This window comes from Trematosphaeria pertusa, assembly GCF_010094035.1.
Source record: "Trematosphaeria pertusa strain CBS 122368 unplaced genomic scaffold BU26scaffold_14, whole genome shotgun sequence".
In the NCBI taxonomy this organism is placed as follows: Eukaryota; Fungi; Ascomycota; class Dothideomycetes; order Pleosporales; family Trematosphaeriaceae; genus Trematosphaeria; species Trematosphaeria pertusa.
This window is the reverse complement of record NW_022987225.1, coordinates 880,138-895,323: the sequence shown is the minus strand read 5'-3', so window position 1 is coordinate 895,323 and position 15,186 is coordinate 880,138. Positions and strand designations below refer to the sequence as shown.

The 15,186-nt window shown below is 54.5% G+C and overlaps 8 protein-coding genes across 8 annotated transcripts; 4 read left to right on the top strand and 4 right to left on the bottom strand.

The window, feature by feature from the left end:
- Positions 1 to 1,033: 1,033 nt before the first annotated feature.
- Positions 1,034 to 2,085, bottom strand: BU26DRAFT_88407 (uncharacterized protein). The gene has a single exon (XM_033836439.1). The coding sequence runs from the start codon at positions 1,914 to 1,916 to the stop codon at positions 1,095 to 1,097; it is 822 nt and encodes a 273-aa protein (XP_033679878.1). The 5' UTR covers positions 1,917 to 2,085; the 3' UTR covers positions 1,034 to 1,094.
- A 487-nt stretch (positions 2,086 to 2,572) lies between these two features.
- Positions 2,573 to 3,742, top strand: BU26DRAFT_608376 (uncharacterized protein; the record flags this gene model as incomplete). Its single annotated transcript, XM_033835838.1, has 1 exon — positions 2,573 to 3,742. One exon carries the CDS (start codon positions 2,573 to 2,575, stop codon positions 3,740 to 3,742), a length of 1,170 nt encoding a protein of 389 aa, XP_033679877.1.
- Positions 3,743 to 4,142: 400 nt separating this feature from the next.
- Positions 4,143 to 5,941, top strand: BU26DRAFT_88375 (uncharacterized protein). Its single transcript, XM_033836437.1, has one exon. The coding sequence runs from the start codon at positions 4,473 to 4,475 to the stop codon at positions 5,742 to 5,744; it is 1,272 nt and encodes a 423-aa protein (XP_033679876.1). The 5' UTR covers positions 4,143 to 4,472; the 3' UTR covers positions 5,745 to 5,941.
- Positions 5,942 to 6,137: 196 nt separating this feature from the next.
- On the bottom strand, positions 6,138 to 7,055 carry BU26DRAFT_490975 (uncharacterized protein; the record flags this gene model as incomplete). The annotated part of the gene is made up of 1 exon (XM_033826069.1): positions 6,138 to 7,055. The coding sequence occupies one exon, from the start codon at positions 7,053 to 7,055 to the stop codon at positions 6,138 to 6,140; it is 918 nt and encodes a 305-aa protein (XP_033679875.1).
- A 540-nt stretch (positions 7,056 to 7,595) lies between these two features.
- On the top strand, positions 7,596 to 9,109 carry BU26DRAFT_463648 (uncharacterized protein). Its single transcript, XM_033825138.1, has 3 exons — positions 7,596 to 7,668; positions 7,715 to 9,048; positions 9,097 to 9,109. The coding sequence occupies exons 1-2, from the start codon at positions 7,626 to 7,628 to the stop codon at positions 8,737 to 8,739; spliced, it is 1,068 nt and encodes a 355-aa protein (XP_033679874.1). The 5' UTR covers positions 7,596 to 7,625; the 3' UTR covers positions 8,740 to 9,048; positions 9,097 to 9,109.
- Positions 8,732 to 9,487, bottom strand: BU26DRAFT_522601 (tubulin binding cofactor A). Its single transcript, XM_033829827.1, has 3 exons — positions 9,232 to 9,487; positions 9,097 to 9,183; positions 8,732 to 9,048 (listed from the first exon to the last, which is right to left on the bottom strand). The coding sequence occupies exons 1-3, from the start codon at positions 9,391 to 9,393 to the stop codon at positions 8,947 to 8,949; spliced, it is 351 nt and encodes a 116-aa protein (XP_033679873.1). The 5' UTR covers positions 9,394 to 9,487; the 3' UTR covers positions 8,732 to 8,946.
- A 168-nt stretch (positions 9,488 to 9,655) lies between these two features.
- BU26DRAFT_522600 (MCM-domain-containing protein) lies at positions 9,656 to 13,029 on the top strand. Its single transcript, XM_033829826.1, has 3 exons — positions 9,656 to 10,039; positions 10,089 to 11,039; positions 11,090 to 13,029. The coding sequence occupies exons 1-3, from the start codon at positions 9,724 to 9,726 to the stop codon at positions 12,865 to 12,867; spliced, it is 3,045 nt and encodes a 1,014-aa protein (XP_033679872.1). The 5' UTR covers positions 9,656 to 9,723; the 3' UTR covers positions 12,868 to 13,029.
- On the bottom strand, positions 13,020 to 14,784 carry BU26DRAFT_568862 (uncharacterized protein; the record flags this gene model as incomplete). Its single annotated transcript, XM_033833821.1, has 3 exons — positions 13,020 to 13,077; positions 13,467 to 14,300; positions 14,414 to 14,784. The coding sequence occupies 3 exons, from the start codon at positions 14,782 to 14,784 to the stop codon at positions 13,020 to 13,022; spliced, it is 1,263 nt and encodes a 420-aa protein (XP_033679871.1).
- Between the last annotated feature and the right edge of the window lie 402 nt (positions 14,785 to 15,186).

Sequence of the window (15,186 nt, the reverse complement as noted above, 5' to 3'; positions counted from 1 at the left end):
TACCTCGATTTTGCGACCAGAGCGGTCTCTTTTGGACTTATCGGCGAGGTCCTCGAAGCAGTGCAGCATGGGCGTGCTTTAGAGCGCTGGGTCGGAGGGTGCGTTCATTCCTGGGTCCCACAGTGGAATGTCTGCGCCAACGGTTATCTACAACCGTTCCAGCCTCACAGTCCTTTACGTCATGTTGTAGAGAAGGAGTGGAAACAATACAGCACGGCTACAGAAGTGTTGACTGGTCGCACCTACCCTACCGTTACGAGAGCAATATGTGGCAACGGATTCCTGACAGTGGCTGGCATTGATTTTGCTGCCGTTGATACGGTGTCATACGGTCAAACCAACGCTAGCTCGCATGAACGAGAGGCTTGGCCAAACATCACTTGCATTGCCGACTTCTGGATCGAAAATATTTGGCAAAAATTCGGGCCGAGGAACGATCGACTAGACGCATTAAATCTCGATTTTTCTAGCGCTTTGAGTACAGGGCTTTGCGGAATACTGGCCGATCACTACGCACCAGATTGCTACGAAAGGCAAGAAGCCGATCTCAGGGCTGCTATTACCTACTGCGCACCGTTACCAGTTGACCCTAGAACACTTCCATGCACGCGAGAAGTCGCGATGCTTATGTCTCTCCAAGAGACCTTAGAAAGAAGATTTCCGAAACCCTCACTCTCGGCGCCTGGCGACAGTGGGAACTTCCGGAGTCTTGTACGCCGTGCTCTGCAAAATAGGAGGCTTTTCGTTGCTGGGAATTCTAGTGAAAGGGTGTGGATCGGACTGGGACCGGAAGCCACGCAAGCGGGCGACCACGTTGCAATTATACGTGGTGCGAAGAGCCCTCTCGTCCTACGTCGCCAAGACCATTTCTGGAGGCTAGTAGGTTCTGCTTATGTTTCTGGCTTCAGGGATCCAGAAGAGATCATGAGGTGGTGTACAGAGGGAAAGGTTGAAACGCTCGAGATCCGTTGAGAAGTGCGTAGAGCAGATGAGCGGCCGTAGCGGGAGGACGGAGGGTTGCGATAAATATATTACGGCCTCTGCCTACGACGAAGACGCTATTCCCTAGCCTCGCCCAGTATTCCATCTGCAGCTCACCATTGAAATTCTGCTTCCTCTATCTTCCGCAATTTTTGATCCTCGTCATCCCACTCCGCAATCTGCTTATCATCGATCGGTAACCGTATCCTCCCAGAAATCCTCATCTCCCTGGCGTGCCACTCCATTTCCTCCGGTTTCTGCGGATTGTAAAACGGCCAAAAGCTCCGGAGCATGGTAGGACGATATGCATTGAAGCACCTCGAGCACGAGATACGGGGAATACCGCAAGACTTCTCCGAATGGTAACCCTCGCACCGATTGCATCCGCCATCGTTAATTTCTTCGACGGTCTTGTAACTCTCGGAGATGATCTTCAAATTGGGTAATTCGAAGCAAAAAATAGGGTCCAGGCAGATCCCCTCGATAGCGCCCCAATCCAAGAGATCGGAGTGATAGCGTAAGTCTCGGCTTCGCAGATGGAGATGCTGAGTTGCGCGAAGGGCATCGTGGAGAACGGCGTCAAGTCCAGTCCAGGTAATTCTACGACGGTTCTCATAAAGGCCCTCTTTCGTCGTTTCCACATGGAGGTACAGGTCGAGCACCATGTTGTGCGGATTGAAGTAGATCGAGGCGGGATTCGACGGGGAGCCAATGCAATACTTGCGCCATCCGGAGCGCTTGAGAGCTACTCTGCGGGACTCACTTGAAGCGGAGAGGATCGCAGGGGGTGGGGAGACGTGGGTAAGCCGGTTTTCTTCCGTGCTGATTTCTGCGGTGACAGAGAGAGGATAGGTGTCGGTTGCGTGCTCCCAGATCTCGTAACGCAGCTCGATCGGAAGGTCCAGGAAATCGTGGAATGTGGTAGGCGTGGACATGATGAAGGACGACGGGACGACAATTTCGAAGACGAGTATTGTGGGGTCTGCAACGGACGGTATAAGTATGCGAAGGAGGAAAATCGGGTGGAGCTTAAAATTTCTTCCTCGTACGTTCCAAGGTCGTTGAGGTAAGCGACGATGTTAGAACCACGGTGCTGAGGGTATCAAGCGACCCAACTCGTGGCTTGCCGCCCCATTCATCAGCAATTTTATCACCCGCGAATTTCCACGTAAAATATTGAAAGTGAAGGTGGTCGCCCTACTGGAGTGTGAGAAACCGGGACGTGAGAGATGTAAAAGCGAAAATGGAGAGAACGCTACGTGATTGAAGGTAGCTCACAGGCGAAACGGACGGCAATCGAAGTCGAGCGGGACGTACTCAATAAGATCCTTGGTTCGCAACGACGAAGTTTGGGACACCGTGACGGTGTTGTGTGGTGTGTTGGGAACTATCGTCACAAGTTTCCAGGAGGCACGCAGGTTCAGGAGATTTCCAGCCCAACACTGCGTTTCTATCTCGCTTTCAATGTGCATTAGCCTCTTACCCTGCCCCGAAGTCCTAAAATTGCCCAATCTCTGCCTCTTCTTGTAAAGTACTTCAATCTCCAGTCTTCGCTACGAAGTCCGCCCTTCTGCTTACGGCGTACGCCAACATGAGACTACGAAAGTGGCTGCGCAAAGTGCTGCCCCGGCGCAGCCACAAATCCAAATCCCAACCCGACTCAGGGCCTTCGGAAATCCGCGACCCCTCGTTCCCTCTAGAGTCCCTGCCACAAGAACTCCAGGATATCGTGTGGCTCTGGGCCCTCCACATCGCCACGCCGCCCGTCGTCACTCTCCTCTTACCTTCCGAACCACCACCGGGATACGGAAGGCAAATCCTGGTCCCCACACCCCCGGCCGTCTTCCATGTGAGCCGAGCAACACGGCAGCTGCTCCTCAAAGAGGCCAGGAAGTCGGGCTGCCTGCATAGCCTCCGACTGCGCAGGGTAATCTGGGTTATCCATGAAAATTACCCAGCGTACCCAACTTTCCGAAAGATTGTGAGGACTGCCCGGGAGGAGCAGTGGCTTTTCTTCAATCCCCACTGCCAGGCGCTAGAACTGAGTACAGTGCGTGGGATTGATACGAGTTATCTGCCGACCACCTTGGCATATTTCCTCCCTACTCTGATGCCACAGGTGCAGCATCTCCATGTCTCCTTCCCCGGCGCGGCTCTAGCTACGAGGCTCTGGGCGGACACCTACTTCCTCTACGACTTCCCGAACTTGCGTTGGTACTCCACCTCAGCGCGGCCTCTCCTCGAACTTTACCGCGAGAAGGCTTCCTGGTCCTTCAATGAGTGTTGGATCGCGCCCGGCCTCTGGCCTATCATCTACAAGATCCAGCGGGCGGGATTTCATCGGCTAGCTCAGAGATTGGGTGAATTGATCGAGGGCGGCGCGAGTTGGGTAGTCGACGGGGAGCCCGTTCTCAAGGAGATGGGTATCACCGCCTCAGACCTGGTCTGCGAGCACGGGAGCGGCAATTTCGCCCTATCGCGTCTTCAACAGGCGGTCCCGCGGAGTAGTATCAGACTAGGAGGCGAAGTCCCTGTGCTGGAGATGCCGTTGACAGCTTGGGATTATCGGCCAAGAGGCCAGTATGGTTATTGTCAAGATGAGGATGCAGTGAACGCTGAGATATTCAAGATTTGCAGAGAAGGAACCCGTAACCGTCTCGCGCTGAAGTTGATGGGAGAATCTAAGATGATGTTGCCTGTAAGAGAGGAGAATATGGTGCAGAATGCTGTGGAAGGACGTGTGGTCTGGAAGGGATCGTAGAGTTTGTTCGCGTTTAGGTCATGATTTGGATTAATACAATGAGTGTGGTAGCTAGTACGGCTACCCGACCTTTGGAGACATTAGTTAGGCATCGTGCGGTCTTTTGATAACATTTACCTTATGCTTCCATAGCCTTGTAAATGCTACAGTGTGTGTTTCAATAGGTTCACGGCTGCCAGGGCGGCAGTGGCAGTCGTCATGAATACCTCGAAACGGACCATCGATCTTGCCTTCTGTTCCCTGGGTCGCAGTCCTGCTAGGTCCGACCAACACGCAATAGGGCGGGGGAAAGCGGGTCAAGTTTCGGTAGCGAAATCAGTACCTGCAAACCGACTTTGTGCAAAATGCGATAGAGGGGTACGCTGTGTAGCATTGGTGCTGCTAGAACAGAGACAAAGAGGTCGTCGATTTGGGTGAAAAGTAATAGTTGATAATGCTTTGAACGACTTCTGCCTCTTGTATGCATACGCCACTGGATCATGCCAAAAGGCACTGAAAGCCTTCTGGGTGACATGTGCTCCGGATCCTCTTCGTCTGATTTTAACGATACTGTCGAACCGGCAGTACGGCTCATCCGTCCAAAGGGTACGAACCAAGCATGCCGTTTCTCTCCCAATCATGCCCACCTTCCTCTACAAATTCCCTCCCTGATGCAACTCTCTCTGATAAGCCATACCACTCGATTCGAGCTTCCGCGGAATGAGCGACACGCCTAATTGCGGGCGTAAAGATGAAAGTTTCTGGGGTGCGAGAAAGAGAGGGAGAGGCCCCGGTCTTGACCTTCTTGCCGTGTCGCTATGCGAGCACGCAGGCATACAAGACCTCCTTCTCGATCGCCCCAAAACCGCCCAATCCACGTTCATTTATGTCGGTCTTCAGCCCCTGCAATGCGCACACAAACATGCGCCCCCGAAATCGTCTCCGCAAGCGCAACCCCAAGGCCCACGCCGAGCCCACATCGTCCTTCAGCCGTCTTCCACAGGAACTGCAAGACCTCATCTGGCTCTGGGCCCTCTACATCACCACTCCACCCATCCTCACTCTGCGCGTCTCGGGATGTCGCTCGCCCCGTCTCCTACCCCCGGCCCCCCTCGCCATATTTCACGTCAGCTTCAAAGTACGTGAACTGCTGCTCCGCGCAGCCGTAAAGACGAACTGCTTTCATTCGATCCAAGACCGACAGCAACGAGACCAATGGGTGTACTTCAACCCACGCTGCCAAATCCTAGAGCTCCACGCGGAAGAGCGGTTCCTCGAGCGGGTCTTCGGATTGAGTCCGCAACTTGCGGACATGACAGCAATATTGAAGGCGAAGCTGCCCACGTTAGCTAAGGAGGTGCGATATCTGCACGGCTGTGTGTCTCTAAACTCCAAGACATGTCCGACCCCAGCCTGCGCAGCAGCCGCAACGGCGTTAAAAAGCCTGGTTACGTGCTCGGTATCCAGGATTCCGCTGCAGAAACTGCACGACAGCGGACGCTCGTGGACCTTTTCGGAAATTTCGCTCCGGCCGTGTCTCCACGGTTCCCTTCGGACCCTCAACAATGCCATTAACCCCGCTCTTCCAACACCGTACGACAGAAGACTTTGGCGCCTATCGTGCGAGTTGCGGAACTACCACTTCGGCTACGCGCCCCGCAATTGGCGGGACCAATTATTAAAGCACGCCGTCGGCGGTGCGCTGATCAACTACGTGTGTGTCTGCTCCGAGAGTCCAGCGCTTGCTTCCGATGTTGTGGAGCTGATTCCAGGCGTCAAGGAAGCTGGCGGCGAGCTGCTGATACCGGTTAAACGGTGGAAGTACTCGATCGGGCGATATGAATGGCTCTCCGAAGGAAAAGGAATGAGCAAGGATGCGCAAATATTTGGAATCGAGAGAGACACGTATGGACAGGTGAGGCTGAGAGTGTTGCGCCGGTCGAGAATCGAGTTACCGTTCAAAGAGGCGGAGGTCATGCAGGATGTGTTCCAAGGGCGACCGGTTTACGCTAACGGCTATTAATTGAGTGCGAGTGCGGCGTCGAGTGTCGGCATACGTACGCGGTTCCCACTAGCATCGGTCTTTTTGTGGGTGCGCTGGAGAAAAGCATAGTAATGGCTGTGTGACTTTGTTAGTCCTGTGGAACACCTATGAAAGTAGAGCGAACGTAGACGGAGGATTATCACGGATATCGATTCCTTTGTATATCGACGGCGACGTCCGATGTTGTATCCATAGATAGCTGGAGAATGAAGATGTCGTGAATAAACATCGAACCCAAATCCTTCGCTGTATTCAAGCGCCGCCCAATGCAGATCTTACCAGTCATGAGTACCATCCCACCTAACCAAACGCTGTCTATGAAAAGATATTCGAAATCTGCCGGGTCACCTAAGCCAAACCTGTAGCGCCATGTTACACCTTCCTCCTCTTTGGGTTGTGAAAAATACTGGGCGCTTCTCGCCGTCTTTTCGGCACCGGCGCCCCAGCTGGCCGCTGAGGCTGTAACTTCGGCGCCGAGAACTGCTGGCCAACAGGCAAATGCGTTCGCCGTGGCTTCTCCGCAGTGGCCACGGTCGTCTGCGGTGCCGGTCTTGACGTGATCTTCGGTCCGCTAGCGGAACTTGGGACACTGTTGCTTCTCGCAAGCGACGCGGAGGCCTCTCTAGAGATGACCATGCGTTTTGGTGCTTCATTCTCCTGCATCCTGACCAACCGAGCGGGAGCCTGCTTTACCGTGGCTCTCCTCTCAGCTAGCATGTGCATAGGCATCTGCGAAGCCTTGGGGCGAGCCTGCTTCTGGTCGAAGATACCCCTCCTAAGCTTGTCAAAGACGGCTTTTCCGGTCTTCGCTGGAGCAGCAGGATTGCCCCAAGAAGTACTAGCGCCTGCTCCTCCAAAAGCGAACCCTTTCCGACGCGCGCTGGGACCATATCCGGTTCGGCCTTCGACTATCGTGGTTTGGTGTCCAATTCGATTCTTCTGTAGAGCCTGCATCTGCTGCTTGAGCGCTTCCTTCTGAGCTTCCTCCTCCTTCTCGGCATCCCTCTTCAGCTTCCGGTATGCCTTGCTCCAGTTCTTTGCATCCCGGGGCTCGAATGGCTTCTTGTCCCAGTTTGGTATGTCCCGCTTGATGAAACGCAACCATATATCGCCTGTTTCCCCGAGGACTTGCGGGCAGTTTCCTTCGAGCTCGGCCAGTTGGTCTGGATTCTGGATATGCCGGAGGACAGGAGCGAGGAAGGAATAAGGCAGGTCGCCAATGTCGGTCAACATGTGGATATTCTGGATCATGCGCTGCTTCGAGAGGTCGAAGAGGCTTAAGGCAGGCATGATGGCGGTATATTCTTCGGGTCTTCGTGTAGTTGAGTCGTGGGAGTATGAGGTGTGGAAATGGCTGCGAGGCGTGAGCGGTGGAGGCAGGCGGCAGCTAAGTAGCGTCTCGCACAAATGTTCGCCAAGATAGAGGTGCGAATACGGACTTGTGAATCGCGGCCGAAGTCTCGGAGCTCTGGAGCGCGACTGTGCGTTGCCTGGAGATTATCGCGGAACGGTGAATAGCTATGAATAGCTATTGTGGAGGCATGTACGTGGACATTCAAGATGCGGAGCAAGATGCAAGATTGGACGTCTTTTACATGGTGCGCTCTTTATAAGTGAAAGAATAACTTGCAACAGAGAAAGTGTGGTCGAGGTCGAGTGAAAGAACCCTGGAAGACGCCCGTGGACGACCTCGGGAGCGGCTGACGTCTGATGTTGAGCTGGGCTGCGGCTGGGACGCGGGTCTTGGCATTGCGCACGGACTCTCGCGCCTTTGAACTTGCGCAAACAGCCTTTAATCGCGTCAGAAACAACCACATCGTCGCCGATTCCAGCTGTCACATCTTCGCATACTCCTCATCAATGGCGATAAACAACTGGGGACTCCTGTCCCAAGCGGACGAGGGTAAGAAGCCGTCAATCCGCGCAAGAGATCGTATTAACGTGAACAGATGCGCTTCACAACGTCGCACGTCTCCTCTCTGTCGAAGCGCGCCCGTTCCAGCGAGTCTCTGGTCGCCTGCTCAAGTCCGACGCATTTGCAAATGGCCGACTAGTACAGCTTCCCTCGCCGCCACCTGATGCTTCTGCTGCAGAAGAAGCTGCTGCCGCGAGGGCAATCGAACGAGACCAACAAGATCACAAAATCCAGGTTTGGCGGAATGATCTAATGAATGAGCTCGACCTTTTGGACTACACAATCCTGCGCTTCGAACTCACGACTGAAAGCAATCACGATGAGCGGGCGCGATATGCACGAGAAAAGACCGCCATCACCGAGAAGCAGGAGCGTGTTAAAGAGAATATCGAGAAGCTGCGGGTCGACTTGGAGCAAACAAAGGAGACATTAGCCGTTCGCAAGACATATGACGAGCTGACGGAGAAGATTACAAACAGCAAGATGCTGAAGCCGCGAGACGAGCAGGCGCTTGCTCACGCGAAGTTGGACGAGGAGATCGCGGAGCTCGAGCAAGAAGTACAGACCGCGAAGGATACCTGGAACGAGCGCCGTGTGCAGTTCTACCGCATCGAGGAGGAGGCACGAGAAATGCTGCGTATGATTAAAGACGAGAAGGAAGAAGCGGAACGCAAGGAAGGCATGATGAAGGACAGAGACGACGAAGGCGATGGAGAAGGCAGCACAACGAGAGGCGATGTCAGCCATGTGGGCACACCAAGGCCGGATGGTGGCCTTACGCCGATACATATCAGCCAATCCGCCGACACTTCAAATACGCTGAAGGTCCCGCACGATCGACTAGCACCTCTTTCTCGAGACGCAAGTGTCGCTCCTTCCCCTGCAGCTTCTGCAGGCGTGGACGACGCAGAGATGGGGGAAGCAGGCGAGAATGGGGGAGATACCCAGGCGGACCATTCGTCTGGCCCGGAAGAGGGCGAGGATGTGGAAGAGGGCGAAGATGATGAGCAAAGTGGAGACCGGGGAGGCGAAACTCCGCGTGATATGGACGATCCCTGATCAGTCGTTTTCATAGTTCTCTTTTCCGGACGGGCCGTTTCTGCGCGTGCGACGACAGATAGCCTATTTCTTTGGGTTCCTCTCATTTTGATACCCTGTTTCCTTGCATAGCGCGGTGTTTGAGGCATGGAACAACCTTTCCTGGGCTATGTACATCTACATATAGACTCGTGGGTATGATATCTGGATGAGCCGGGCGTGGACGGCTTATGAGATCTCACGGAGGCTTTCCTTGCCCTTTGCAATCGCCTCCTTCGCCTTAGTAACGTCTTCCGTCGAAGCTTCCCCGCCTGCCTCTTTGTTGCTCTCCTGTTCCTTATTTAGTATCCCATCAACAACGGAGTCGAGTGAACCTACAAGCTGTTCCTCCAGTTTCTGGAGAGCTTGGGTAATCTTTGATCGCATATTTGGAAGAACGTTCTTGGTCTCTTCAAGACCTTGTCGCTGCGTGATGTTAGAACGGATTACTGGAACGCGGACGCATGCTCATACCTCTTGCTTCAGCTGATATTCGGCATTCTCGTCTTCCGTATTTGACTCTAGCTTCTTGATGCGCGCCTCTTGTTGCTCCATTTCCTTGTGGTAGCTCGCTTCTTCCTTCACGAGTCGCATAAGTGCGGAAGTCGCGACGCCGAGTTTGGAAGGAGGTGCCATGTTGAGTTGAGGAAGAGCTCTGATTGAGTGTGGGTAGAGTGTGTGGAGGGAGTCGAAGATCTTTAGGCTTCGTGATATTTTGGCGCTGCTCTGCTGCCCTGTTTATATCGATGAAATTCATCATCGCCCCACTGAGCAGCTCTATCGATAACGGTCCACGCTAGCTTCTTTTGGGGACTAAATTGGCTTGGCCCTTCGCGCGACGCGTCCACTCGACGCGCTAACTTTCGCGTTCGTCCCCTTTTGAAAGTCTGTCGTCCCACCTTCCCCAGCGCTTCCTCCCAACTTTCCACAACCCGCACATACCCTTCTCAATACCCCGTTGCAGTGATGTCTTCTCCTGCGCAGCGCCGCTCGCAGCGCAGTTCTGCTTCAGCGACTCCGCGAAGGAGCGCTCGAAGCGCGAGGAATTCCCAGATCCCCTCCAGCAGTCCGGCGCCTGGCGGTCCGGAAGAGCAACTACACTCTGAGACCTCGCAGGCTTCGCAGCGCGAGTCGCAGGCTACTCCTCGGAACTCTCGTTTGCAGACTGCTTCGACGCAATCGCCGCTTTTCTTCCGGTCTTCTCCAGTCAACGGTTCGGGCTCAGGGGCACCGGAAGACGATGGCGGCGCGACGCCCAAGGCTAGTGGGATGACAATTGGAGGTACTTCAAGTATGAAAGTCATGGTGCAGACTGAGACTGACGCTTACAGACTCTTCTCCCATCCGCTATGCCTCCAGCTCCAGCCCTGGCCGTGCTCGAAATGCGCAAAACACCGATATCCGAAGCAGTAGCAGCGCTCTCTTCGTACGAGGTCCTACAGACACTGCTGTTCGCAACCGCCGAAGCGACATCCACTCGGATGTTCTCGGTCCCAGCTCTACGGGCAGGCGCCGCCGGCTGTTCGTCGATGAAAACGGTATGGCAGTTCACGATGCCTCGGATGCTGCAACCTTCTCCAACCTGAACCCGGACACCTCAGATGCAGATGTTTTGGGCGGCAATTCGTCCAGAGTCATTTGGGGAACCAATGTCTCTCTAGTAGACTCCATGAATGCGATGAAGGATTTCCTTTGCAACTTCCAGAGGAAATACCGCCTCATCCAAGACGGCGAGCTCGAGGAAGGTGCCAATCTTCCCACAGATCACCCGGCTATGGCAAAGGAGTATGTGGAGCTGATGAAGACAATGCTCGAGCTAGGAGTTACTCCTCTTAATCTGGATGCTCGCAACCTGAAGGCCTACCCACCGACGCGCAAGTTGTGGCACCAGCTGCAAGCTTTCCCCAACGAAATCATCCCGCTCATGGATGTGGCAGTCAAAGATGTCATGATTGAGCTCGCAGAGAAGCGCATGGCTGAACTGAGGGTCCAGATGTCGCAGGCTCAGCGCGGTCCGCAGGCACGTGGACGCGATTCGAGCTCTCTTCCGCCCATGCTCGGCTCTGATGTTGGGACCCCTGGCGCACCTTCTCCAGCTCCTGCCGTTGCAGATATTCCAGATCTTATGAAGGAGGTCGACCAGAAAACATATCGGGTGCGGCCTTTTGGTTTGGACACGACTATCAATCTACGGGATCTGAATCCTGGAGACATGGATAAGTTGGTCAGTGTCAAGGGTTTGGTCATCAGGACCACCCCTATTATTCCGGACATGAAGGATGGTGAGTGGCGTTAAATTTTTAGCTTGCGTTTCGTTGCTAACACATTGCAGCCTTCTTCCGATGCTCTGTGTGTCATCATACAGTTAAGGTGGATATCGACCGCGGCAAGATCACCGAACCCACTCGATGCCCGCGCGCTGTCTGCGAGTCTGCCAACTCCATGCAGATCGTCCACAACCGGTCCGGCTTTGCAGACAAGCAGGTTATCAAGCTTCAGGAGACGCCCGACAACGTCCCTGACGGTCAGACGCCTCACTCGGTATCCCTTTGTGCCTACGATGAACTGGTCGATGTTTGCAAAGCTGGTGACCGTGTTGAGATTACCGGTATCTTCAAGTGCAATCAAGTGCGCATCAACCCGCGGCAACGGACGGTCAAGAATATCTTCAAGACCTATGTGGATGCTCTGCACATCCAGAAAGTCGACAAGAAGCGCATGGGCATTGATGTGTCCACCATCGAAGAAGAGCTCGCCGAGCACGCCGCTGGCGACATTGAGGAGACACGCAAAGTCAGTGAAGAGGAGGAAGCAAAGATCAAGGCGACCGCGGCTCGGCCTGATGTCTACGAGCTTCTCTCGCGCTCATTAGCACCCAGCATCTACGAGCAGGACGATGTCAAGAAAGGTATTCTCCTTCAGCTCTTCGGCGGTACGAACAAATCTTTCGAAAAGGGTGGAAGCCCCAAGTATCGTGGTGATATCAATGTTCTGCTCTGTGGCGACCCTTCCACGGCGAAGTCGCAGCTCCTGCAGTACGTACATCGCATTGCGCCTCGCGGTGTGTACACCTCGGGCAAGGGCTCTTCCGCCGTCGGTCTCACCGCGTACATCACTCGCGATCCGGAAACTCGTCAGCTGGTGCTCGAATCCGGTGCCTTGGTACTGTCAGATGGCGGTGTCTGCTGCATCGATGAGTTTGATAAGATGTCGGACTCCACTCGTTCAGTCCTCCACGAAGTGATGGAGCAACAGACGGTATCCATCGCCAAAGCCGGCATCATCACCACACTAAACGCCCGCACCTCCATCCTCGCATCCGCCAACCCCATCGGATCGAAATACAATCCCAATCTCCCTGTCCCACAGAACATCGATCTCCCACCCACCCTACTCTCCCGTTTCGACTTGGTCTACCTTGTTCTCGACCGCATCGACGAACAGAATGACAGGAGACTGGCTAGGCATTTGGTTGGCATGTATCTCGAAGACGCCCCCGAAAATGCATCGAGAAACGAGATTCTGCCCATCGAATTCCTAACAGCCTACATCTCTTACGCCCGGTCGAACATCCACCCCAAAATCACCGACGGCGCTCAAAAGGCCTTTGTCGATGCCTACGTCGCCATGCGCGCTCTCGGTGCTGATGTGCGCTCTCAGGAACGCCGCATCACAGCTACTACCCGCCAACTTGAATCAATGATCCGGCTAGCAGAGGCACACGCTAAAATGCGGCTCAGTGAAGTTGTAACCGAAGACGACGTGCACGAAGCCGTCCGCCTAATCAAGTCCGCGCTCAAGCAAGCAGCCACCGACTCCCGCACGGGTCTTATCGATATGTCGCTCCTCACCGAGGGCCAATCGACCTCGGATCGTAGGAGGAAGGAGGATCTTAAGCGCGCTGTGCTGGCTAGTCTAGATGAGCTAGGTAGTGCAGGGCAGAGTGTGAGATTGAGTGAGTTGGTGAAGAAGGTGAGGGAGGGTGCGAGCGAACAGGTAGAGAACCAGGAGTTCTTGGAAGTATTGAGGAGTGCGGAGTTGGAGGGTGCGGTGCAGATTTCGGGCGAGGGACCCAGGAGGATAGTAAAGAGGGTTGTGGGCGCATTTTAGGGGGATCCTCAATACCCGGTGATGGGATCCTGGAAGTTGTATAGTCTCACGGTGCTGGAATGGTGGCGTTTTTCCGATCTTTGATTAACTGGATGCTGGTCATGGATATGCGATGTTATGCTTGGTATGAGGATGCATAGATATGTAATCATTTACTCGTTCTCCTTGTTCACAAAATTGCCAGCATCGGCGAGCTCAGGATAGCAGGTTCTGACTGCCTTCAGTCCATTATTCGACTCGCATATAACAACCCAATGGTGTTCCGAAGGTATCCAGGCTCCCGATTAGCCTCCTATCCATTCAACTGAATACCACCGAGCTGCTCACAGAGCCGATCAGCTCCCTCGCCGTCTCTTCCCCGTCGAAAAACTATACAGTCCCGCGCCAAACTACCTCCAGTCTGAGACGGTATAACACGGCAACTACCCTCCTCCACCAAGCGCTTCATTCTGCCCGCCACATCTCTGCCCCTTGCTCTAAAACGGCGCTCTCTAGGCCACGGCGCAACCCCCTCAAACCACGGATTGACAACAGGAACCCTTGTAACGAAGTCCAGCCGTGCTCTAAACCGCGGCGACTGCTCCAAGTGCTCCACGCACACTTCCCCCAGCTGCGCCATGTGCAACTTGGACAAGCCAAATAGTAGAGCGAGCCAGTCGATCTGGCCGTGCGCATTCAAACAGACACGACGGAAGGCGATACTCCTGAGCGTCTGGGCGTTGAGAACGAGCGCGCTGATCAGGGTCTGGTCGCTGATGCAAACAGAGGCCAGGGTCAGCGTGGTTAGAGCGCCGCAGGAGAGCGTTTGCACCAGGAGGGACGGAGCGCCGCGACTGCGTACGTCCAGTGTCCTGACATCGAGACTCAGATCGTGCACGAGGCTGCCCAGAAAGACAGCAGAGAGTCTGAGCCGCGCGTCCGGATCATCCAGAAGACGAACCGTTGAAATGCGGCGCCAAAGATCCCTCAGAGACTCCCGTCTCCCACGCAAAGCCCACTCGAAGCTCAACAGCCAGCTTGTACTTACCACGAGGGACGCAGTGATGCCGTTGCTGGCGGCGGGGTACAGTTTCTGCAGCGCTCTGCACAGGACGCTGCACATGAGGGCGTGGGGCTCTGCGTAGCGCGTCTTCCGCAGCCAGGAGTCGTTTGCTGTCGAGAACGCGGGAAGGAGGACGGGGAAACGAGTTTGCTGCAAGAGGCCGCCGCCGACGTCGCGCCAGAGCTTCCAGGCGCCCCGGCAGTCAGATATGTGCGGCCAGCCGTTTTCGGGATCCCGCGTGCTTTCTAGCGCTATGCTGCGCAGGTGAGGCAGGTTCTGGATGGCGGCGACTAGGGCGAGGACGTCGAAGCCAGTTTTGTGGAAGTGCGCTTGTTTGGCGCCGAGTTTGCGGTAGGGGGCCGAGTAGGTGCGCATCCATTCTGCGCAGGGACTTGTGGCTTGTTAGTATATTTCCTCATGAAGCGTGAAGGCGCTCTGGGATGAAGAAGCTTTAGGATGAAGAAGCTTTTGGGGTGAATAATCTTTAGGATTAGGATTACTCACAGAGGTCCAGCCACATGCAGCATCTCCTCATTCAACCTCTCCGGCCCAAACCGCAACTCTCTTACATACTTCCCCCATTTCCCCTCCTTCGAAAACTTAAGCAGAGACGCCAGACTCCACGGCGTGAGCATGAACTTCATGGACGAGAAGATGCGAATTCCAAAAGCGTCTTCCGTGCTTGCGGAAAGATGACGGCATACCATGCGCAGCCTGCGTAGATCAGATTGCGTTAATATATAATGCGCCGTTGGAGACACATCTTTCGGCTTCCTGGTAAATGTCGTAGCGAGGCAGATCTGGTGCCAGATCTCAGGAGGGAGGCCAGTTGCGGTGGGTTCCGGAGGGGGAAAGAGGACCTGAAGTGCTTCCATTGCTGATGGTGTGTTGGGTGCGATTTGGCAAGAGGACACTGAAGTGCTTCGCGACATTCAAGAGTCTTGCTTTTCTGGCGATTTTGGAGGAGAGTCGTGCCAGAATGGGGGAAGAATTTTATCCGTAACTGAGTTTTGTTGAACATGACGGGGTTAAAATTTTGCTCTGCGATCCGTGGAAGAGGTGCGTCCCTTCGCGAGCTTGCATCGTCAGTTCTTGCCCATTCCGCAGAAGCGCCCCAACCCGCATCGCCAACAAAGCGCATCCACTCTTCTAGACGGTTAGTCTGAGTCTCGACCAGCGGACAAGAAATTGCGTTAGCCCCTAAGGGTCGTAGCTCGACATTCATGGTTGCAAACATGGCGAAGTCTTCAACATCTTCGGCGTGTCCGCTCACTGAT